Source organism: Excalfactoria chinensis, chromosome 1, assembly GCF_039878825.1.
Source record: "Excalfactoria chinensis isolate bCotChi1 chromosome 1, bCotChi1.hap2, whole genome shotgun sequence".
Lineage (NCBI taxonomy): Eukaryota > Metazoa > Chordata > Aves > Galliformes > Phasianidae > Excalfactoria > Excalfactoria chinensis.
This window is the reverse complement of record NC_092825.1, coordinates 37,331,319-37,355,487: the sequence shown is the minus strand read 5'-3', so window position 1 is coordinate 37,355,487 and position 24,169 is coordinate 37,331,319. Positions and strand designations below refer to the sequence as shown.

Sequence of the window (24,169 nt, the reverse complement as noted above, 5' to 3'; positions counted from 1 at the left end):
TGCAAATGTTGCAATTGTCCAATTGTCTACACAGGAGGATATTCTTATGAGAGTATTTAATGCATTTTTAGCCTCTTTTAAAGTAATTTTAGCTGCATGAAGCATAGAGAAGAAGCCAGCACCATGTAAACAGAGTTCTCTGTAGATCACCAGCAAGCTATGGGAAACAACCGCAAATGATGGGCTCATTCCAGTGAATAACTTGAAGAGAAACCATAGGTACCTACTTAAATGTGGTACGTTTTTTCTGGCTGTCACTAAAATCTGTAATAACTGCATTTTTTTCTTTTTTAATTTAATTTATTCTTTGCATTTCAGCATTTTCCTTTTTGCTTTGCTGCCACGTGTTTTTTTTAGTCCTAAGCTGGTTTGTGTGTGTGTGTGTGTTTTTAAAATATAATTTTAAAGATATTTGTCAGACAAAGTACTGCAAGTGGCAGCATTGCAATGAAGAAACAGAAAGCAATCACTAGAGGTGTGGTTTGCAGGAGATAATTACAAACCCCTGCAGGGCTATGAGGTACAGATGAGTGCTTCTGGTATGGTGATTATCTCATGGAGGTACCTTATTGTTATTATGAATTTCTTTCAACCCTATGTATAAATAATTTATGTTAGTAAATTACTTTGATCTCTGATGGAAACTGTAAGTTAGTGTTAGAAACTTCCAACTGGGAGGTTCACAGGCATTAACCTATTCATGTATAATGCCTAAACACCAATCAATAGACTCTCTCCACCTAAGCAACTTCATAATTTCATTCCATTTAAAGAGAATGCAATGAAGCGGAACATAAATGACAGAGCTGCTAACAGTTCTTTAGCTTAGAAAAGAGGGCTTGTTGAGAACCTGGTCTTTTTAGAGAAGACTCTAAGTGTCCTTCTTGCCTCATGTTTCTTCTTGTATTTGTCAGTAGTCATTTTTGCCTTGACAGCACACTTTCCTAATGAGCTACTGAGAAAAATGCTGTTTATGCAGATTATTCTCATTCACACTGCAGAATCTCTAACAGTGATATCTATCTTCTTAATATAAGCAATCTCCACATTTTTGTGTAAGATATTATGAGGAAGTTGATGCTCACAGCTCTCCTGGTAAAACAATACCAAAGTAACAAGCCGCAGAATTGTATGTTTTTTTCCTAATTGGATCTACAACTCCAAAATAGTCAGTGGATACAAAGTCAAAATATAAATAGTGAGAATGATATAAACACAGTGTGGTGGGTTTCCAAATTCAATACCCAGTTTTGATTTTAGACATTTGCCTGAGAGAAACACAATGGAATGTGGTTTTTACTGAAGACCCAAGATACGATCTCCCACTAATCAATGTTTGTGATACCAACTAACAGGTTCATTATACAGTATTCACAACAATCAAAACATTTTAAAACTCTGTGGAGAAAACAGGGACAGCACAAAGTTGGATTATAAGCTAAATTAGCTTCTTTAAAATTCAGGAAACCCAGGTAAATAGTGATGACAGAACCTCTAATTGTAATTCCCTTATCTGCAGGCATTGCTATTCCGCTGACAGAAAGAGATCTCAAATCCAACACATTCTTTGCCTTGGCAAATAAACTACAAATGCATTTGGTCACAAACACATTGTACTACTAGGAGTATCAGTACACCACAGACGCAGAAAGGCTTGGACTGGCCCTCACTACAGCTTCCAGAAGAGCAAGTGGGAAGAGTTAGGAACTGATGACCAGACAATATCAAGATAATTAGGTGAATGAGTGCAAAGTGAGAAGGAAGGATATAAAATCCCAAGTGCAGAAGTACGCTCAAAATAGACAGTGAAACAGGGAAAGCAAAAGGAGAACCGGAAAAAGAAACAAAAGCTGGATCTAATCTGTCAGCCCATTATTAAAGCACTTCTTGAGATTCTCACATGAATATGGATGTACTCAGCGTACCATCAGACCCAAAATGAATAAACAAGTATAGGGATAAAATGCTGAGTGAACAGGAAGAGCAGAATTCTCTCCAGCCACTTCAGGCAAAAGTCTGATTACAGAAACAGATATTTCAGACTTGTGAAATGTTAACTGTAAACACAGTCAATACAAAACTTAAGGATTTTAGCAGCTAAATCATTAATTGGATGAACAGAATAATTCCCCTCCTGTCTAAAAGGATTTAATGCCCATGAATGGAGCAGCCACACTGTTACACAGCTGGAAATAAGCAGATGCAATATACCTCTGGAGACAGAGAAAAACTTTCTTCATGACTGCACCTACTGCACTTTTGAAGAAAATATTTTAACATAATACAAACATGAACAGACAAGTGCCTTGCAACGTGTCTCCTTATTCAAGGATCAGCCTTTGTTTGCAGGAATAACCCACGTGTCTTCCAAAATGGAAGGGTAATATTTGTGATCAAAGATTTCTCCTGTTTGCTTTTACTAATGTTATTTCAGAAATGCTTTCATGGGTTATACCCTCTTCAAATGTGCAAACTTGTCCATAAAATGAAGCTCGTGTTAATGCAAGTGTTAAGTTACAAGCCACATAGCAAGTAAATTAAGAAGCAAAGCAAAGCCAAATAGGTTACAGCAGGAGATCTCAAAGAAACAGAAGGTTCTCGAGGCAAGGATCCAAAAGGCTTGCTTTGAATGCTGTTAAAAAAGGGATTAGTAGTGACAAGAGTCTAAAGAAGAGATATAAAGGAGGCTGATGCTAGGTGAACAGTGAGCAGAAATAGAAGCAAAGGTCCAGGAAATAAGTTTTAAAAAGGAGTTTTAGAGCAGATAGGGAACATTCTTTCAAAAAAAGTGAATTTATTAAAGGTATCAGGAGGTGGCATCTGTAGGGATACAGTTCTGGTATAAAGCAGGAGTGTGGAAAGACCAAAAGAAACAGTTTTAATTGCACATTCCTCTCCTTACTACAGTTCTACTCTCTGACTCCTTTGTCATACAGCTTTCATACAACAGCACTATTTTTACCTTTACTTAAAGGGAACAAACAAACCTCCCTTCCTATGGGAATGAAGGCAACCTTTTTTTCCTTCCCTTCCCCCTGCCCTGAAAAGCACTACTTCATATATGCATTCTTCATAAATCTCTGCCTTCCTGTCTTTATCTATTTATTTAATAGGATGTTGCATTTCTCCTACATGCCCTAGTTATGTAATACTCTCCAATGCAATGACAAATCTAGCTTGAAAGTAACTTGGGTAATTATATGAACTAGCCAATATTATGAAAAAATTAACAAGTCAAATTCTGCAAGCTTCCAGTCCTCTTCAATACATTTTTAACTGTTTAGAGAAAGCATTTCTATTGCTGCTTCTAAAAAGCAGGAGAAAAAAAAAATTAAGGAGAAAACACTTAATATTAAGTAGAAAATAATGACACTTCATGGTCAACAGCTTAAGAGCATTGCAATCAGCTGCCATCTTCCCAAATGAGAAAAGCTGTGTCTAAAGGCACTTGAAATCAGATTAGCAGAAACACACACTTTCATTTCCAAATGAGAGACTGTGCTACCAGATGTACTGAGTTCTTCATTAAAGAAGACAAAAAGTAATTTCTTAAATAAACAAGAAAGGGAGGAATGAATAAAACCAAGCAAATACTGAAAACCAGCCTATGATGACTGAGTATAACTCCCAGCTTGCCCACAAATGATTGCAGCTGGCTGCTCTGCTTTAACAACTGCATCATGCTCTGTTTTGCCACTTGGCTTCCCCTCAGCTCTTGCCTGATCATATTTCTAAATGTCACTCACGTTTATGCATGCCAGCGCGCAAAACAAAATTAATTTAACTGAATGGCACATTAATATTATTACTTTTGACAGCATGGAAAACTTATTAACTATAGCATGTCACGAGGCTAGCATTCTAGTGAGTCGTCTGAGTACAACACTGAAAGGAAATGAGATACAGTTGAAAGGTGGTTTTTGGCTTATCAGACACCACGAGAAGTCAAATCACAAAGCTCTTCCATAATTAACAGAAAATTACATGTGCACTGCAATCACTTTACAGAAAATCCTTGTCATCTTGTGATAGGACACTGGAAGTCACAGTACATTGCATGATTTTAAGATATTGCTTGAAGCAACTATGGGCACTGTAATGCTTTATGGTGCAGTTTCTACTACCAAGAAGGTGTCTTGTTTCCAAAAGCAACTGACTCAAATACTTTAGGGTTTCTTACTTGTATCCAAAATAGCATCTTTATATATATCTTTACTTTTCCCCCTTAAGGTAACACATGAAGATTTTGGTCAGGATGACCAAGATGACTTTAGTATTTTTGTCTTTGGTTCCAGCTGAAGTGAAGAAATTAATGCACACCCCGTGAACTATGAGTTTGGACTTCAGCTCAGTTCAAAAATGTGTGCATTCAATTCTATTGACTTACCTTTACCTGGCTCCTATCCACTTTTTATACCAAGCATTCAAGAATATACATTTACAAAGCTGTTGAAATACATTCACGTTTTGGATTAATATAAACAGGTAAAAACCTTTTTTATTACTACTCTGTTTCCTCTGACCACTTCACTTTGAAAAATGCACTCTCTTAACACATTCTTTAGGAAGACAAGACAGCTCATCAAAGGTCGTTGTAGCAATCAGTACCACACACTGAATTTCATTAATCTCTTCAGTAAAAGAGGTCACCACAGTCATCTACAAAAATCTAGGGAAGAAGGCTGTACTTATCATGAGATCTTTGGCTAAATGATGTTCATTTTTAATAAATTTCAAGTCACAAGGGAAATCCAGAGGATTGGAACAGTGCTAATGTTATGCCACTCTTATTCAAAAAAAAGGCCAAATGGGATGGAGGTGGTATCTATCAGCTATTTGCCTTATATCAAACCTAGATAAAACTATGAAGAGCTCATAAAAGTTTGCATTAATGATGGTTTAAATGATATGGAATATCATTAATGTGAAGTCACATAAGGAAAATGGGACTATTTGACTAAACCCAGATTCATTCTGGGATTAGATTGCAGATTTGGCTGATGAGGAATTGTTTTCTTTAGATTTCCTGATATGATGCAGTTTTTGATTCTAGGAGAAAAACAATGTTGACAACACGCTGATGTTTATAGTTGCTGCTAAGCAGTGTTGCACAAGGCCAAGGCCATTTGCAGTGAGGGCCCAAGGAGCTGGGAGGGTACAAAATTAGGACAGCAGACTTAAACTGGCCAAAGGGATATTCCATACTACGTGACAAAGAATTACCATAATGGTAAATAATAACACAACAAGTTATTCACAGAAAAAGTTCTAGATCACCCAGTCAGCTGAGTCAGCCAGAACCAGTCACACAGATCACATTACATACAGACAAAAGCAAACATTCCACATCCTAGGAAGAAGAATTTGGACTATTTCTGAATATCTCCTGAATCAGGAAATATATCTTAGAGGGCAGTGTTTCCTGCTGAGCATTTAGGGTCGTAAGATACACTCAATGAACTGCAAGTGCAGTGCTACACAAAAGGGTAAACAGTAGAAGAACAGAAGCATCAGGTGACTTTCCTTATCTGGCAAGATCAGTTTGAGTGCTGCATACAGTTTTTGCATACATACTGCTAGAAAACTTTGAGAAAGAATTTGAAAAACCACAACTGTTACAGGAAAACTGAAGAAAAAGTCTAACATAAGGAACATAAAAGATGAATTTCTGCTGCTTTTTGAAAAGATGATTGAAGGTGACTTGATTGCAGTACGTAAGTACCTCCACAGGGAGGAAGCATCATGGATTAAATGCCTTGAATTTAGTGAAGAAGGGCAAAACAAATATCAAGGACTTGACGTAGAATCCAAAAATATCCATCTAAGAAATAAAGTACACATTTTAAACAGTAACTGCAGAAGCTGTTAGGGATGTCTTTCTTCATTACTGATTTGTAGAACCATTGAAGAGTTTTCCAGCAAAGCTGCCTATAGCAAATACTGGTTTACTGACAGCAATTGACATTGACACTGACTACTGACATTGCCAGCAAGATCTCATGCAGAATTTTCCAGTAGAATTTTCACAAAACTCTAATTAGATAATATCAAAATGTGTCTTGCAAGACTTTGTTTTGGTGAATTTTCAATATAACCATGCAAGATAATACTGAAAGGAAGGCTGTCTGAGCTTTCAGAGTTTGTAGTTCATGGCCATGTAGACATGACAAACTGTTATAAATTGAGAATAAGAGGGTTTCCAGCTCCATGCTTCAAAACAAAACGCCAACTTTAAAGCATGTTAGAAGATTTCCTTGTTCTCTGTCCCTCCCAAAGTGGCACAGAAGTAACAATTCTGTATTGCAGATGCAGCCTGTTTCCAACATTAAATGAGATTATAGGAGATTCTTTAAATTCTTTAAAATGTTCTCTGAAGATTCAGAAGTCCTCCAGAGTAATGACTGACAACCTCATCTCATGCTGAAAAACTATCAAATTTGATAGGAAATGGTACTATTTCTAAGTAAAATAAAGGTATTTAAAATTACAGATTTATTTTTATTTTTATTTTCCCCCCAGGAAGAAAATGTTAATGTTAGCTAGTCTAGGCCTAGTGCAAATGAAACATAACAGACTTAAAGGCCTGTCATTCTTAGTGAGTTGTAAGAGCTCGTATACTGGTGTCTTCTGGCAATGAACCCAAGGAATCACTGAACAGGTGTGTTAAAAGAATTTAAGGAGCATGTGCCAGTGTTTATATACAAAACATTCACAGTTTTATATGTAGTGATTGTGCTCGGGGCTGATAAACAGCTAGTTTTCATGATAGGGAATATATAAACAGGAAAGTTTCGAGGTCTTAAATTCTTACCTAATGTGACCAATGTTTGTGCTTGCAGGAACTTATGCCAGTTGCAGAGTACTAAAGCTGAAATCCAAGCTGGAAGCCAATATTCTCCAGCCATTCTGGCATACATGATTACTGCATTAAATTCTAGTAGAGCCTAATTAAAATCTGTTATCATTTACAATGATCAAATTTCAGGCAATATTAATTATTTTTGGATTCTGTATTTTTAAATATAAAAGTTGTAACTTTCAGTACATTGTGTGCATTTTTTTTTTCTTTAGGCAAATGGAAAACACTAAAATCATACAGTTCTCCTTTAAAATGAGGTAAAAGTTTGGTGGCACAGACAGATATTCTGAACAAATACTAAAAACCTTTATGAGATTTTATAAGACTCGGTGATTTAAAGGATACACCTTTAACCACAGTTTTTATTCCTTGTCACTGAATTGTAATAGCTGCAGCTATATTATATATAATAAGTATAAAAGGAAAAAGAAACACACCCAAGGAGTAATCAAAATTAATTTAAATTACCCCACCTCTCCTAGAAAGCTGCTTGTTCTAAGATGTCACAGAAAATGAATGTTTCGCCTGACTGATTAATGTAAGAGACTGAATGAATGAAAACACTCAGCATAGACCACGGTTATCTAATTCTGGACTGGGCATTAACAGACAGGGGTCATCAGCTGCAGACTTCAGGGCGCTCGCATGAAGATAAATTGCTGCCAATTCTGAAGTCAGAATTCCACTCATCACCAGAGATCCTCCTGTTTATTTTCAATGTTCTTGAAGAAGACGGAGAAGCAAAGGTGAAATAAATGGGTTCCAGACAACTCAGCACTTCAGAGGATTACCTGGAACAGCTTAAGTAATACCTAAATTTCATTAAGGATCTAGCTGGGAGCTTTGCCTATCTCCATCTACACTAATGAGAAACTGCAGTGCCATGTTCTATACTGGTGGCAGTAAAAGCAAAAGAAGTAATCTTCTAGGGAGTGATTGAGGTTTGCATCTTATGGCAAGGTCTGTATCTAAAAAGATGTGATTTGATCTCAAGGTTGGCCACAAGTTGAAAAAGGCACTAGGGTTCCCAAATTTTGTTGTCATTACCATTGACAGTGGAAGCAGTAATAACTTCTGTTCTGTTATAGGAGAATGCATCCAACCGATCAAGCAGCAATAACATACTGCTATAGAACTATCTTTCTTACTGCTAGTTTGGAAACTCCTGTCTTTGGCACTATTGCTATAGTTGTATATAATCCTCAGGGAAACATGACCTCTGTGTTGCTGGATTCAGCTGCAGGAACTTCTCTTCACCTACTGACTGGCCAGCAAAAGTACACACAGACTGGGTGCAGAAGCACATATGTGTTCAAAAAGGTGAGAAGAACTGAATTTCATCTGCACACTGATGACTGTAGCTGAAAACAAGCTGTATTTTGCTCTAAGTTGTAGGCAGCAGGAGTATTAATTCTGTATCAGTGAACATACTCTACAGCAAACAATTCACTTTCTGGAAATGCTGCCAGTGGAAGAGACAGAACAGCTACAGTACCAATCCATCCATCTGTCAGAAAGTCATGTGAAACAAGAAGTCTCAGTTTAGGCAATTAAAGGCTGCTTACAAAACTATTAAAGTCTCCACAAAAGCTTTTCTGGTTCTATCCAAAAGATAAATCATCTAAGAAAGATGTATTTCTGCTCCATCCTCAAGTCTACATCTTATACAGAATCTTAGAGTGAGAAGATGATGAGAAGTGAGGAGGTGGAGTGATTCACAGAGCTTGATCTCTGGTCAGCATAGATAGTAAAAGCTTTGGACTGTGGAGGCTAAAATGCGCAGCTTAATTAGTAACTGACTCAGGTGCATAGAATGATGGTAGAGGTCAAAATAAAATGCCTAGAAGAAAGAGAAACTGAGAAATCAGCATTTGATGATTTTCTCCCTTTGTGAGACCAGTGATTGAAAATCTGGAGAGAGACAGAAGTAGGATAGAGGAGAAATGGTTTGATCTTCAGGCAACACTATCATTCTTGGAGTAAAATTCCTCACTGTTAGAATTACAGATGAAAGAGGTTAAAAAATTGAAATGTATAACACCAATATTGTAAATGTTTATTCACAGATAAGGTATGGAAAAGCATTTATATCTATCGTGTTTCCTTAAATCTTACGTATGATGTAGAGTTACCTATGAGCATTCAGGAATGATAGTACTTGCTTTGATCTGTATGAAAATGAAAGACTAGCCATAATCAGCCCTTCAGAAAGAATTGTTGGTATGCAGCAGATAGCAAGATTTTAAAAACTGGAAATGTCAGCTCTCCATTAACCTACAAGGTAAGAATGCATAAACTCCAAAATACAGAGATATTCTATGAAAAGGGTTCTGTTTCTTTTTTCTGCAAGTTATTTTGTGCAACAGCATTCTGCCCAGACTGAACTAGACACGAGCAAGAAAAAAAGGCTTTGCTATCCAAAGGTTTATAGAATCTAATTTAAATCCTCTTGTCCTGAGTGTTTCTATAGTTGTGATGATAACATTCATAGAATAAGCTGTAGAATGCCTAAAGAAAAGAAAGATGAAAGAAGTACAGGGTTGACTGCATTAAAACCATTCAGTTATCTCAACTGGACCACATCAGTACAGCAGCACATCAGCCAAGGTGAACAATTACTTCAGCCTTTGGGAGAAGGCTGAGCTTTATTATATGACCAAACAGGAAACTGCAAGAATCAGTTACTGCTCTCTGTTATCAATTTAGCCTAGAAATAAAACCTAGAAAAAATATCCTAAATTCACATACTCTGCCTCTTAAACATATTAACATAAAACCAGTAAAAGCCCAGTACCACTAAAATGAAACACAGTATTCAGTCTTAGATTTTAACAATGATTTCTTTAGAATGAGGGCATTTTGTGCTAATTCCTGTCAGAACACACAGTGCTTCAAATGCTAGTTAAACTCATTATTAAACTAAACCAAAACACAACAGACTCGGAAAAGAGGCTAAATGGTTTTTATGGTAATCCCTGACATGTTCTAAACTGGTATTCTGAGAGACCAGATGAAAAAAAAAGAATAAGATGACTAATCCGTTTATTTCTCAGATTGCTATTCCTAAATCTTTGTCTTTTAACATTTTCAAAAATACATCTGATGCCTCTGGAAACTGACATTTGAAGTTTGAAGTGGGCACAACAGCCAGAGGGCAGTGTCCCAAATTAGGCCTCAACCTTTTTCTGAAAAAGCCGCCATCTTGTTGAGAACTGTCTTGGGACATATGCACGCAAGTTGCCATGAAAGTAATGCCTCCTATATATTTCTATGGAAACTACAACAGATACAGTGAGCACAACAACACACTTTGATAGAGTGAATTCTCGCCTACAGAACACTGTTTTTCAACACATTCACCTCCACTAGCTATGCATTTTTGCCAGTGATGAAAAAGAGCCTGCATGCTGCACTTCTAATAATCTGCACTGTTAGAGGCGACCCACTGTTGCCATTGCTGAAATGCACCACACACCACCTCACTGTGCTCACATCCACCATTTGGTCTCCCTGGACACTCATCAAGCATTAGTGAATGTCAGTGGGTGCCATTTTTTTCTGCATGGAGGAATTCAACAACACATCTTTGCTCTGTATTCACTTCCATGTCAGATGCCATTTTGTCAGACTGCCCCTCTGCTGCCATCTGTCACAAGACAACAAAATACAATGGGATATTGGTGGGAAGGTTCCAGCTCTACTGCCATACTGCCAGCATCTGCCTCTGGTGTTATGGGCCAACATAATAAAACAGGAGGCATTACCTTCAGAGCAGCCCACATAAAATATCACAAGTTGTTCATCAGAGATTTTTAATGAAATTTTACTCTTCCTGTGCACCATCCTTGTCAATAACTGTTAGAAATGTGTATACTGCCAAAAAGCAATGGCATGAATAAGGTGTGACTGCAAAGCAAAGGATTATGGAAGTCTGGTAAAGAGACATGATCAGATTTTTGAGTTGAATATCTGATTGCAACTCTCTACACTCTATTTGAAAATTTGCATGTAATGTACTTATATCAGTTGAAAATGATGTCTCAAAGATAAATCAGTGGTTTTTCTGGCAATCTTGAAATCTATTCTCAAACTCCTTTATCGAAATAAAAAGCATGCCTGTGTATTCTTTGCTGTTCAGAGCACAGTGTTTAGCCAATGTATCAAAATGCATATGATTATTTGCTGAGCTGGGCTCCATGCAGGCCACAAGCTATGGGTTGAACATGCCTGATTTGCAGCATGTTGTGTGGTCCTTTTATGTCAATCAATAGACTCTGAGCACGCGCTTATAGTCCCTCCCAGATTATAGTTTTATGACTGGGAGTTCCAGCAAGTTATGGCAGAATTCCCTGGCATTCCTTTTGCAACTTCAGTCCAAAACATCTCTTCATGCTTTCACTTAGGATATACTTCAATCCATGCAAATGATAGATCAATGAGAAGAATGCTTCCAGCAACTAAGCAACATACATTTTGCTTTAGCCTTTGTAAAAAGAATTCTTTTGATGATACTGTTTCCTCTTGGTATCATACTCAGAAGCCTATTAAAAGGCTGTCCAGAATCTTGCTTTCCAAATGCCACTTTATGTTTAACAACCAAATCCAGTGCTTTCAAATTCCTTGGTTGGTCTCTTCCTTCTCCATTGCACATTAAAAAATATCCTATACTCAAGCAACTAAAAAACAAACAAACAAAAAACAATAACAGGAAGAGGTAAAGTTGGGGATTTGTCCACTGTTCCTTCCTTTGACCTTGTAGCTTTCTGCAAGGTCATCAGGAATGTATCCTGTCTAAAATCGTTATTCTTTTGAGTATGGATTATTAGAAGATGGAGAGCAGCAAGTGTAGGATACATTTTGTCAGCACAGTTTAACCTCAAGATGCTTTTCCATGCTTGAAAGTCAAATGCTAATAAGCACATTTCTGACAATCACACCATGCAAGTTCTTCTGATCTGAGAGAACACTACCCAGAATCAATGGGCCCCAGCAAGAAGCAGAACATAATACTATCAACAAACTTCTGCTTCTTATATTCTGCCCTCTGAATTTGAATTTAATTTCTATAGAGCCAGACAGTCTGAGGTGAATCAAGACAAGTTCTCTTTTGATTTCAGGTGAGCCAATTCTTTTTGTTATAAAAAAAAAGAATGTCTCTGACTTCCAAAGTTAGATGCCTTTCCCAGAGAGAGAGAGTAAAGAAACATGATATTCAACAAATGTATACAGTGGGGTTGTCAGCAGTTTGAACATGGAAGGTGACAAAAGAAATGCAGAATTCTAATAGCGTGAAACAGTACTGCAGCTGCTGTACTTAAGTCATGTGGTTTTACCTTTAAAATCGTAGCATTTCAGCATCTTCAATGTAAAGTTGAGAAAAGAGCTAATTAACTACTGAACGATTTCACATCAGGCTTGCTTATTCTCAGAATTAAGCTATTTTCCTCATATTAAGATCCTCTGTTTTCTTCAGTCTCTCTACAAAATTCAGTTCCTCATTAGGACAGATGTTGCACTTAGTGTATGCTTAACACTGTGCAATTACTGCACGTAATTCTGTTACAAAATTTGAAAATTAAAAAACCCTTAAATTTAACACTTTAAAGTTTAACTTGGTATAAGACGAAGTGAATTTGAGAAAACCTGAGCATCACACAGAAAACAAAGTGATCAAATACAGTCTGCTGCTAAATAAAGGAGACCTCTCATTTTAAAATTTGTCTGACACTCTGACAGCATCTCCATAGTGATAACAATACTTCCTTTTGTGAAGCATTATGATATCTGCAAAGCTGTACAAGAGCTAAATGTTATTATTAGAGGTTGGAAAAGGCCTATTAGATCTTCTGTCCATCTCTGATACAACAGAAAATGACAGTGATTTGCTGTTGTGATTTGACAGTGACATTTGTAAAAATATCCTTTCCTCTTAACTCTCTGCAAGTTTCAGTGCTCAGGATTCACTAAGATAGCCAGTTTACTAGTTTTGCCAGTCTTCACCTTCTATGAAGCTTACCAAAAGATGAAATAAACACGCCATTCAGGCCCACTTTTCCATCTTTCCATCTCCTTCTTTTACTTGTCAAGGAGGAAGGAAAAAATAATCCACATGAATAGTTCATCTGTCGAGATTCACAGAAGTGGTCTTCCACTCCCTAGCTGCAGATTGCCTACATCTTATCCATCTCCAAGGCAGTACTGTAGCATCTCTCTAACTGGGTTTGTGCAACAAGAGGGAGAAAAACTGTTGTCCAACTTACTGGTGTTTTCCAGCAGATTCTCACCTCAGAAGCCATGTACAAAACATTCCCATTGCAGACCACTGTGAAACAAATAATTGAGTGATCTATCTGCAGTGGGTTCCTTGTCAAGTAATGCACGGAGTAATGTGATGGCAGTCATTAGAAGTCTGCAGAAGTCTTGATAGTAGATAGAGTCAGCTTGAAGATCTCATGGAAGGATTTTGTTTCTCAACTGCTTTCAAAAGAAAGAATTGTTCTTGTTCTTCCTTCCCCTATTTACTAAAATTTCTTTGAATGTTTGCTACAACAGGTTTTCAATATAACAAAAATGGCTGAAGCAAAATCAGTTGAAGTATACGAGAGATGATTCTTAGTGTGAATCATACTACGATGAGCAAAGAGGTCTGACTGGCCTTCTGTACAGGAGTGATAACAGATACTTGGTGCAGTCTGTACTCAGATAAAGTTAATGGTAGCGACATCTGGTAGATGACACAGAGGAGAAAGCTCCTGTCATATATTTCTTTAATGTTCTGTGCCCAAACCATTATATGTCATACTTGGCAGAAGTGACTAATCTTTCAGTATCTACCACTCTTCCCTCCCGTGCTCTCAGACACAGGAGACTGAAGGACTACTAGATAAAACACCATCATGTATTCACAGAGCCCTCTCTCAGCCATAACAAATGCTTACATGAAGTCTTGTACCTTCCAAGTGCTTCACCAACATAAATATATTGATAAGACCTTTTCCAGAAGAGAAGGAAGTATCAGAGAGATGGCATTCAAATGGCTGGACTGTGAGAAGTAGAGCTTCAAATATTTCATTAAATCTTCATCCTCTCCTATCAATTTCAAGCCCATTTAGAAAAAAAGATGGAAAGTACAGTGGAACATTATGAGCAAACAGAGAAGTAACAGCTCATAAAATGATTTTGCCCTCTGTGATAACAGAGTTAATTAAATTGTATATTCTAAGGTGTCAACAACTGAATTCTAAATCAAGTGAAATGAAAATAAGATTTTTATACTGCATTTGACTGATGCTACCTATACGGTTCTTTCAAGGTGACTGGTGGCATTTGCCACAGATGTGCTTTGGGAAAAATCTTATTTTGGTATAATAATCAGAATATTAAGGATATTTTAGTATCTGATACTTAATTGCCAGCATATTTAGAATTCTAATCAGCAGTAGGTAAGAACTGACAAACCTACCTATATGTTGTAAGGGCAAAAAAGGAAATAGATCATGTTATTCTTCAAATAATGCACATAACATATAGTTGCACTTTTCAGAGATGAGTTCATTATGCAACTATAAAATGTGGAAAAAATTTCTTTTTTTGCAGTAATAGAATTTCATTTATCACACAATTTTGGATGAACTCCAGTTGCTTAGGGTTTTAATTCAATTTGTATCATGTTTTCTTATAATGAGTAATCTAGGCTGCCATATGATAACTACCAAGAGACATGCATGTTTCAGTTGCTACACATCTGTCCTATGTAAATCATATTAGTCTTTGTATGTGCAGTACTGTATTTGGTAATTCTGAAGGCAGAGTACTGCTTGTTCACAGCTATATCTGCTATGAATTCTGAAATGTCTGCTGTGTCAACCAATAACAGATTGCTAAAAAAAAGGACCTCTCCCAGCCCTCTCTGCCTCTTGCTCATTACTGCATAAAATCTATCAGAATTTGTTTGGGATCTTTGCTGCTGGAACTTTGAAGGTGGTGAGGTACTTGGCAGTAGTCAAATGTGGAAATATGAATGACATTTCCTGTGAAACACAGCTCCCCAAACCACTGACAGATGTAACTCTCTTGGTTCTTGGTAGAGATTTCCTTTCCAAACTGCTATTTCAACTTTATCTCTAAGATTGGACGAATGGTTACCAATGTCATATGTAATAAGAGAGCCATACACTATCACAATGAAATAATGCCATGCAGAATAGCCTCAGTGTAACAGTGGCTTTAAATCAGTAAGCAGAAGAAATCCATTTGAAAATCTTTAAAAGCAAACACTCAAAATGGCAAGAATGAAATCTACCGTTTTTGAAATTTTGAGAAGGTAACATGATACAACATTTGCTCAGTTTTCCATAACTTATAGTCCTAATTCAATATTCAGTTTTTTGGCACTTGTATTACAGAAAGATTTCATTCAGATATTGTTCCAATTACAGAAACTGTGGTTTGAATCCAGAGCAGCTTGTTAGCTACATCAGACAATGAGGAACTCAGATTCAGATTCCTTCTTCTCTCACCAGAGAATTGAAGCATGCTGTGCACTCTTATTAGAATGAGTGGGCAATCAAAACAAAAAACAATAAAAATCTGAGTACAAAATAGTCTTATAATAAAAGGTGTATGTGCCAGTATGACAAACCTCACAGAACACACAATTTAATGGTGAAATGGTTCAAAAAAGTGCCTTGTGTACATGTTGGACCTCCTAAATAATGAACGTACTGTGTGTTGACACAGAGAGGAAAGAAACAAAAGGTGATTCATATTTGAGTGAGATGCCATTCATTCCAAGGTTTTTGTTAAATCCACAATTCTACTCAATGGGTATTATCATATAGCAGTTCAATAAAATTTTTAATTATTTAAATGAACACCTACCATTATTTCAGTGCACAGTAAGATGCTTTGAGATGAAAACATTCAGAATTTAGGGCCACAGAAAAGCCTAAGTGCAATTATAATTAAAATACAAATTCCATGTGCCCTAAGTACAACAACCCAAGAAAAAGTTAAACTCATAAAAACTTCCCTTAATATGCCCCATAAAGTATCAGAAAGATTGAAAATAGGATTAGCAGAGGAGAATGCATCTTTCCAGTGAATATTGGAAAAGATGCTTATCAAAATTTATCAGGTAAAGTCTGAGAAATGCTGATAACAGATGGGAACTGTCATGGCAAAAATAATGTTGCTAGTTTGAATGTTTCTCCAGCTGAGAATAAAAGTGTCCTGAAAAAAAGAAGCAGATTATTTTTATTACCTCTTCTTTCTCTGCGCTTTGCAAGTCCCTCCATTCCTCAGTCACATGGCCAAAGTCCACTGTGTTCATCGCAACCTTATATTCACCAATAATATCATGTTTGGAGAAGCGATCAAAGTCATAAACTGCCATCACTAAAGTTTTTCCACCCAGCTCGGAGTATGGCACCTGTAAAGAAGAGAAAATGACAAACTCAGTATCTCTGACAATAAAGATCAGTTCACTACAATGCAAATCTATTTCTTTAGTTTATCAGCTGTCATCTCAGGTAAATTGAAAAGCAGAGAAAATTATGAGGTGTATTTCTTTCAGAGTCACCAAATGCAGTATTTTTCGAGACCAGTCTATGGCACTCAATAGAACAATGTGGCAGCTCACTCATCACTCTACAGGGTTTTCTCATTCTACTTCAAATTATATTGTGGGTGATGAAACTGCAACAGGAAGCCCAATTATTTGCACTGAAGACACATGAACTTTTCACACAATGGTGTCTTTTCCCCTATAAATCAACTGTCATCACTCAGAAATGGGTAGCTTCCAGACTGATGAAAAAACAGAACTGGCTTGCTGTATCTGACACAAAGTAATTAGACACTAAATAGTTTTCATACGGTACCACTACCTATTACTTACCACAGCATATTTTTCATTATGATACCTTGCACACTGCAGACACTAAGGTACTTGTAAGTCACAGTGCACAGTAAGAAACTATGTGGCAGTGGGCCAATTTCTGTCTAATTCTCCAGCTGTTCTGATGTGTTTCAGACAGATGCTGTGGGTTTGAAAGTTTATGAGTCACATTTTTAATATTCAGATGAAGGTGTGCAGTTCAGGTAAGCTATACTTGAGTGGCTGTCTACAAAACTCTAATTTAGGAATCACTTGCACTTACACTGAACACGTGGTCAATCTAAACGTATTCTGCAAGTATAAATGGTTTCTCTGGGCTTCAGTAAACATTCCTCTATTAATTGTCTATATAAAAAGAGAACTGAAAGCATAGCACTGTTGCTGGTCTTGTTAACTGCTGTATATTCTGGTCTGCTTAAACCATAGGATTGCTGTCTTTTGTTGTTTGTTTGGCTTCCACTTGTCCTTTAAAATGCTACCTAATAACACTAGTAGTTTATTTTTTTTCTTGACATTTAAGAAGCTTTTCAAGTTGAGAGCCAGCTCCAGCTTCCATTACTGAGTACAATAATTTCATTGGGTACAGGGCTGTGCATTAGAGTAAAAGTACACAAATACTACTGCAAAAGCTGTTTTGATTCTGTAAATCATTCATAGCTCCTAAAAAGCTATAGAAGGCAAACGTATGTGGAAGGCAAAATTCTGGAAAATTTCACTTTTATTTTTATGCAGCACCAAAAACAGGAGAAGAAAAACGTTCTAAAGCTCCCTTCTCCATCCATTTACAATTGCACCTAATGGATCCAGGTCATTTGAAATGCAGGAGAAAGCTACATTTACTGCTATGTATTTTTTATCATTAACTTGACCTCAATAAAACTTAAAAAAAAAAAACAACTTAAAAACTACCTTCATTTTTAAAGATCCAGTAGCAGAGCTTCCCCCATTCATTATCTCTACAGCAGCCTTAGCCCACAACTTTGTTTGGGACAACCAAAGACACTTCCAGCTCTTGTAAAGGATTGCTCTTGCTCCCTGCCTTCTGTTGTGCTCAGGGAGACTCAGCCTCTGAGTGCAGGTGAGACCTCATTAAAAGACACATAGAGGAGCTTTTGTCCAGCACAGACACATAACCCTCCCAGACAGGAACCTTGTTCCTGCCTTTGGACTGGTGCAGGAACCTTTCTGTGGGGATCATTTCATAACCATCGTGGGACTGAGGAGGAATACTTCTGGTGCAGTCCAGCCTGAATTTCTGCTTCCTTTCAGCAGCTCAGTGCACGTATATACTTCATACTGCTGCAGCCTGGTGAACACTTGCACTCTTTAATTGTGATACCATCGGTAGTTCCCAGGGAAATTACTTATTAAATTTGCAGCACTATTTAAATGGTCATTTGTTTTCTTTTACTGTAGTCTCAATACAATGATCGTACTTGGCAGGCTCCATGAGTTTTCACTCAAGTACAGACCACATTACACAGGGAATGATCAGTACCATATTGATAAGCACCTAAACATTTCTGTCATGTCTTGCTTGAAAAACAAACATTTTTTCTGTGGAATAATATTTGCATATTGTGATGTGACATAAAACAAGTGGACATCATAGTCCAGGAGTGGATGCTCTGATTTATATTTTGTGTCTTCATTTTAGACGACAGTGTTATTGATTCTTTCTTTTCTTTTGTGAGCTGCATGGGAATCTGTAATTTATAACACTGTTTTCTTTTAAATAGTCTCTTAGGAAAGCTCAGGAAAAAAATAACTCCCCACAAAAGATTATGAACATCTTCAAGGGAAAACATAAGCTTATATATGCAGTAGTAGTTCTGGCCTCCAGGGATATCTTTCTCATTGAATGATTACATAGCCCGAGTCTTTCACTGTTCCTGTTTTCAATCTGTGGCTGTCGTTATAAGACAGAAAGGCCTCCAGTAACAGCAGAGGAATGTATATTAGGAGAAGCCCTTTGAAACATACTGAATAGTATTCCTTTATTTTATTTAACTGGAGTATGGATATGGCTACAGTTTTAGAAAGACACAATTGAGGGGAAACACTGGAACGGCTTAAACATTACAATGTAGGGGTTAGCTACATTTATTTAATATACATATTATTAAGCCAAGACGTGATTTCTACTCATATGTAAAATAGGTAAAGAATAGCTATGACAAAGTCTAGTAAGATTAATCTGCCATACATTCCTTCATTCATTTACCTTCCTTGAGTTTTAATTTATTTTTGAGGCAAAAAGAGGTGGTATACTGAAATTCATAAATCAGGCTGCAGAGATATTTAAAGCAAATGCTGGTTTAGTGAAATTCACCTGACATTTGTCGAAGTGGCACTGTTTTCCTACTTACTGGTAAGTTTGATCCAGCCATAAAATATGGATCAGATTGTCATAAATCAGGATAACTGAATTGCCTAATATCAAACTGCGCCTTTTACACTTGCTGAGATCTGTCCTTGTGTTACATCATTTTCATCGTAAGATTGAATATCAGATGAAAAACAGGGAAAATCACTATGTTATGCTGCAGTTACCAATTATCTAGGCTATCTAACTCCAGTATGTGACTAAACATAGTGACTAAATAAAAATGTTTCGATAATCTTATATAAAAAATAATACCTTGAACGTAAATTGCTCATTGAAAACAGGGTTAAGGGTCTTCCTGTGGACTTTTGTCTCATATTTCTTCTTCTTATCAGGCAGCAGGAACACTTTCACATAGGGATCAGATGTACCACCCATATCTAATGCAGGCAGCTCAGCTGCTTGAATAATTCCAACCAGAAGCTGAAAAGACAGAAAAAGAGCAGAATGAAATTTCAAAGGGATGTTTATTAAAAAAAAAAACAACACCCAAACAACTAAAAAAAAAAAACAAACAAAAAAACCCCACCCTGTAACAGAGAAGTACACATCCACACTCTATTTCTGGGCTATGAAAAACAGTTCCCCCCTGACCTTCAAGGAAGGCAACGAAGCAACACTACAGACTTTTGAAAACCAATTATGGCAGATGCAGACAGTACAAAAGCTGTTTTTAAGTGGAAAAGAGGTTTTCAAAGGCCAGCTGATTACGGATAAATACAGACTTCATCTTTTTAAAGACTGCAATCAAATAACTTTCAATTGCTATTGCCTCTTATGCATTATTTTTCTATGCTGGGCACCATGAATAGAAATCACATCATTAAACAATCAAAAATGTCTAATTTTGACTACAGAATTTGTGTTCTAAATCACCAACACTTAACCTTTCCCCTCAAAACATAAAAAGGTAATATATAAAAAGCAAATTTAAGGTAGAGCTTGACTGAAAACAAATGGGTTTTGCAGTCTTCCTTATATTTAATTTCTCTTGCTGTGTATATATGTTGATTTAGGCAGTAATCTAGGGAAAACATTTTCAAAATGAAATCCCATGAAAACTGCTAGTTGTTAACTACGTCCTAATGGCAATTCTTAATCTCACTGTAAGACAAAAAAGCTAGTATCTTAAATCTCTTAACACATTTTTAAAATAGGATTTAAGCACATTTGAAACATGTAAATGCCACAGCCATTTTTTAGGGTAACAGATGAAGTCATATGATATGTTGTCTAGACATCCCAGCCTACACTAGGCTGCATCAGCATAGTGAAGTTAAGAGAAAGAAAATACTTTTCATTCTTATTTCCCGGACATGAAACTAAAGTAAATATTCAAGTGACTCTTCAAGGTCAATCTAGAGACTAGTGATTAGGAACTGGGAGAATACTTTCTTCTATATCAGTTCTTCAGTGACAACATATTGGCCTCTCTCATGGATGAACTGCTTAAAATTGGAAACAGAAGATCAAAATGGAATAAAGAACATTAAAGTCAAACAAGGAAAGCAGCTCCTAGCTTCTGGGAGATTTGTCAAAGCTGGACTTATTTTTTCTAGCTTTAAATCCACTGTGTGGCCTGCATGGTTTCCAAAGTATGGACCTCAAAAGATCCGTGGATCATTGAATTTGGTCATAAATAGAGAACTGATCCTCTTCTCTCACATTCGTATTCGAAATGCATATTTCATAAATACACGGATAGGTTAAGTCGTTAACATCAAAGAGTGAAAAACAGATCTATCGTACTTAGTTAACAGATTGGAAAAACAATTCAATTCCCTACTAAAATCTGTCTCTCTAAAACAGAGTCATCATGCTCTAGGAAGTATGTTAATTATCTTCTCTTCAGTTTTAACCCTGCAACAAATTAATAACCTCAATTTTGGTTTTCAGTTTCAAGCAATACGAAACCTATACTGTTCTCTCTAGGAATTTAAACCACCTTTTCCACTATTCTAAATCATCTATCCTCCAATAAATTCCAAAGTGCAGCATGTTTTAGAAGAGCAAAATAAAACAGGAATCCATACCTCGAGAATTTACTATATTTATTAAATAATACATGCATCCATGGATTTGCAGCTTTCCTATCGTGTATCCTTTCATAAAACACAGTTCTCAAAATCAGCTTTTGACTGGAGATTCTTCCTGTACAGCTTTCCTATTCTGTAGGGGACAGAACTTATTTGCTTTTCAGTTCCTAACTAAATTTGCTTTACCATAAATGTATACTTTCATGGAGAACAACAGAATTTGAGATAACAAGTTAATAAGGCAAAGTGGATATGAAGCAGTGAGAGAAAGGTACTTCTGGTAATTTTATAAACTTGTTAAAACATCTACTGATGAATCAACTTACTTTTATGTCCCTCTACTTTTCCTCCCATCTTTTGTTTGCTTAAGTTTTAAATACCCAGAGGCAGAAGCTATCTTTTGCTGTTCATATGTAATCTTCATAGTATGATGTGGCCTGATATTGATCGGTGACACTTCAATACATTAGTAATAATTAGATAAAACTGTCCTCAATTTTTATTAACGTTATGAATTCAGAATACACTGAACACTAATTTAGTAGTACTTCTGTCATGCATCTTCAGTCTTACATTCTTCCTTTACTCAGCTAGGATTTCAGAAAATTCTGCTTTACCTACAGGTATAAGTTCATTCTCCCCTTGCACACAGAGAACTGAAATGTTACAGGTTGGTTGTTTCAAACCTGATTGTTCTGGAAGTCATAATCCAAAGAATATTGGATTTTCCCTAGTTTCTCCACTTCTTTTGGTTCTTCTTTCTCTTCCCCATCGGTCAGCCCAGTCTCAGCATCATCATCCTTGAGAGCCTAGAAAGAAGGAACGTAGAAGTAATAAATAAGGTTAACTCCTAAGTAGTAGTTTAAATCAGGCACTGTCCTCAAATCTATTTTGAAGCCATTAAAAGCAAGCATGACGGCCGAATCCAAATATGCAGTTTATGTATATATATTTATACTATTTATATTGCTCAATGTGTAGTAAATCAGCAAGCAAGCAATGGAAGTAGGAAGAAAGCTTCTTGGAATATTACAAGCAACAACTGTCATAAAACCTGAAAGTAGAAAGAAAATATCAACTTCATACCAAAGAATTGTTCTGGGCTCACACCTTCTCTTAAAGAGGCACAAGGAGGCAAACATGCTATTAAATAAGCAAAGTCACGCATTCATTCAACTTAAGGATATCTTGGCAATGTGAAACCTGATTGTGCATGCTGTGAATCACTTGCAATCGGCAACACGCTTCTGTAGGATTACTATGATAAAGAGCATGTGTTGTGGATGAGTTCTTCCTACAATCATAAGCCAAACATTTTTCATGTTTATTTAGAATGAATATGGAAGCAAAAGTATCACCATGCTATTAGCAAATGCATGTTTCTCCTTTTCCCTCCCTCCCGAGACCAGTTTCCTCTTTATTCATTCTTCCTGTAAAGCACAGCTGAACCAAATTGATTGAAAACTGATTGTAGTTTGCTTGGAAAAAATAAAAAAAATAAAGAAATACTGAACTGCTTACAGTTCTGATTATTATATAAAACCTGCTATTTTCAAAGGAGGCAGCAGTTACACAGTGAAAATACTAAGTAATGGCATCTTTTCTTTTCTATTTTTTTTTTTTTTTTCTGTACCAGAAAGCAGAAGTATTTGCATTATGAAAACGGGAATTTATACAACTATTAAACCATACAAACTACACATATATATGCAGTTTTATACCGTTTAAGAACTGAAAATGGTCAAGTGATGAGGAATAACTGTGGAAAATGTGAAAATAAAGTTTAGATTGTTAAAGCAAGAAAATGATACTGAAAGCACTCAGCCAGAATTCTATTCTGTTCTGTACACAATGGTACAGAAAATGTTTATCTATAAGAGCCCTGTCTCTTCAGTATGGTGCTTCTGCCTGCACAGACAGACAATTGAGTGCAATAAGATTTGATCTGTTTCCTTCCTTTCTTCCTTCCTTTCTTCCTTCCTTTCTTCCTTCCTCCCTTCCTCCCTTCCTCCCTTCCTCCCTTCCTCCCTTCCTCCCTTCCTCCCTTCCTCCCTTCCTCCCTTCCTCCCTTCCTTCCTTCCTTCCTTCCTTTTTTTGTTTTTCCACAATGTGATGTGGTCTGAAGAAATCTACAGCATTTATATGCAATAGGTTGCAGCTGGAGCTCTATAGCTGAAAAGACAGTGAGGCTAGGAAGAAGCAATACCTGCTGCTGATTGCAGTTTGTGAAAACAAAATAAAAACTGCAGAAAAGCATTAACATTCCCACTCAGCCATGAAGGAAGCGGGGGCCACGCAATAGTGGCGTGGGTGTGGTAAGAGGAAAGATTGATCTCTGAAGTAGAAAATGTTATTTTTCAGAAGCCAGATTTAAAATTCAAAAGGTCAAGCTGTAAACTGTACAGTATTAAGCAATTATTTTTCTACTTTTTGAAAAAAAGCTAGCAATTCAGCTGGCACGGCTCAGCTGAAATCAATGTAGCAACATTGATTGATGCAAGCTGAGGAGCTGTGTTAAATATCTGAACGTTAGTGAATGATGAACTTTTTAGTAGGAACACAAATTACATCGTACCGTGATGGTGTGATCAGTGGGAAAAGTTGACAGTGAATGAGAATCACCCCTAATGTTGGAAAAATAGTTCTTTCCAAACTAAACCATTTTTGTTTGGAAGGACTGGACTACCTAATGGTATTCTGAGATACTTTAATTGCAGAGCTGAGTTCCCTGGCCATGGCACAATGGTTGTGTTGGCAAAACAACAAACACAGCAAGAAGATAATGTTTGCGCAAAGCCAGTCTGGACACATATCCTGCAGGACCATACATGGGAATTTTAGAGTATGGAGTGACATGATTATACCAAACACCTTGCTTTCACTGGTAATAAAAATAATCTTGAGATTCTGAAATCACAAATTGAAGGAAAAAAATATAAAAATGTGACTCAATCCAAGTGAAATGATCACATTGATCAGAGCCTGGAGAC

The 24,169-nt window shown here is 36.7% G+C and overlaps 1 protein-coding gene across 5 annotated transcripts in view; it reads right to left on the bottom strand.

Moving 5' to 3' along the window:
- SYT1 (synaptotagmin 1) overlaps positions 1 to 24,169 on the bottom strand; it is a 337,265-nt gene that overhangs the window by 50,729 nt on the left and 262,367 nt on the right. For 4 of the 5 annotated variants that reach the window (XM_072329810.1, XM_072329828.1, XM_072329803.1 and 1 more), the window contains 3 exons: positions 21,866 to 21,988; positions 19,399 to 19,566; positions 16,122 to 16,289 (listed from right to left, as the gene is read on the bottom strand). In XM_072329810.1, the coding sequence (XP_072185911.1) occupies positions 16,122 to 16,289; positions 19,399 to 19,566; positions 21,866 to 21,988 (459 nt within the window). The remainder of the gene's footprint in view (positions 1 to 16,121; positions 16,290 to 19,398; positions 19,567 to 21,865; positions 21,989 to 24,169) is intronic. The other variant, XM_072329836.1, reaches the window with a different exon arrangement.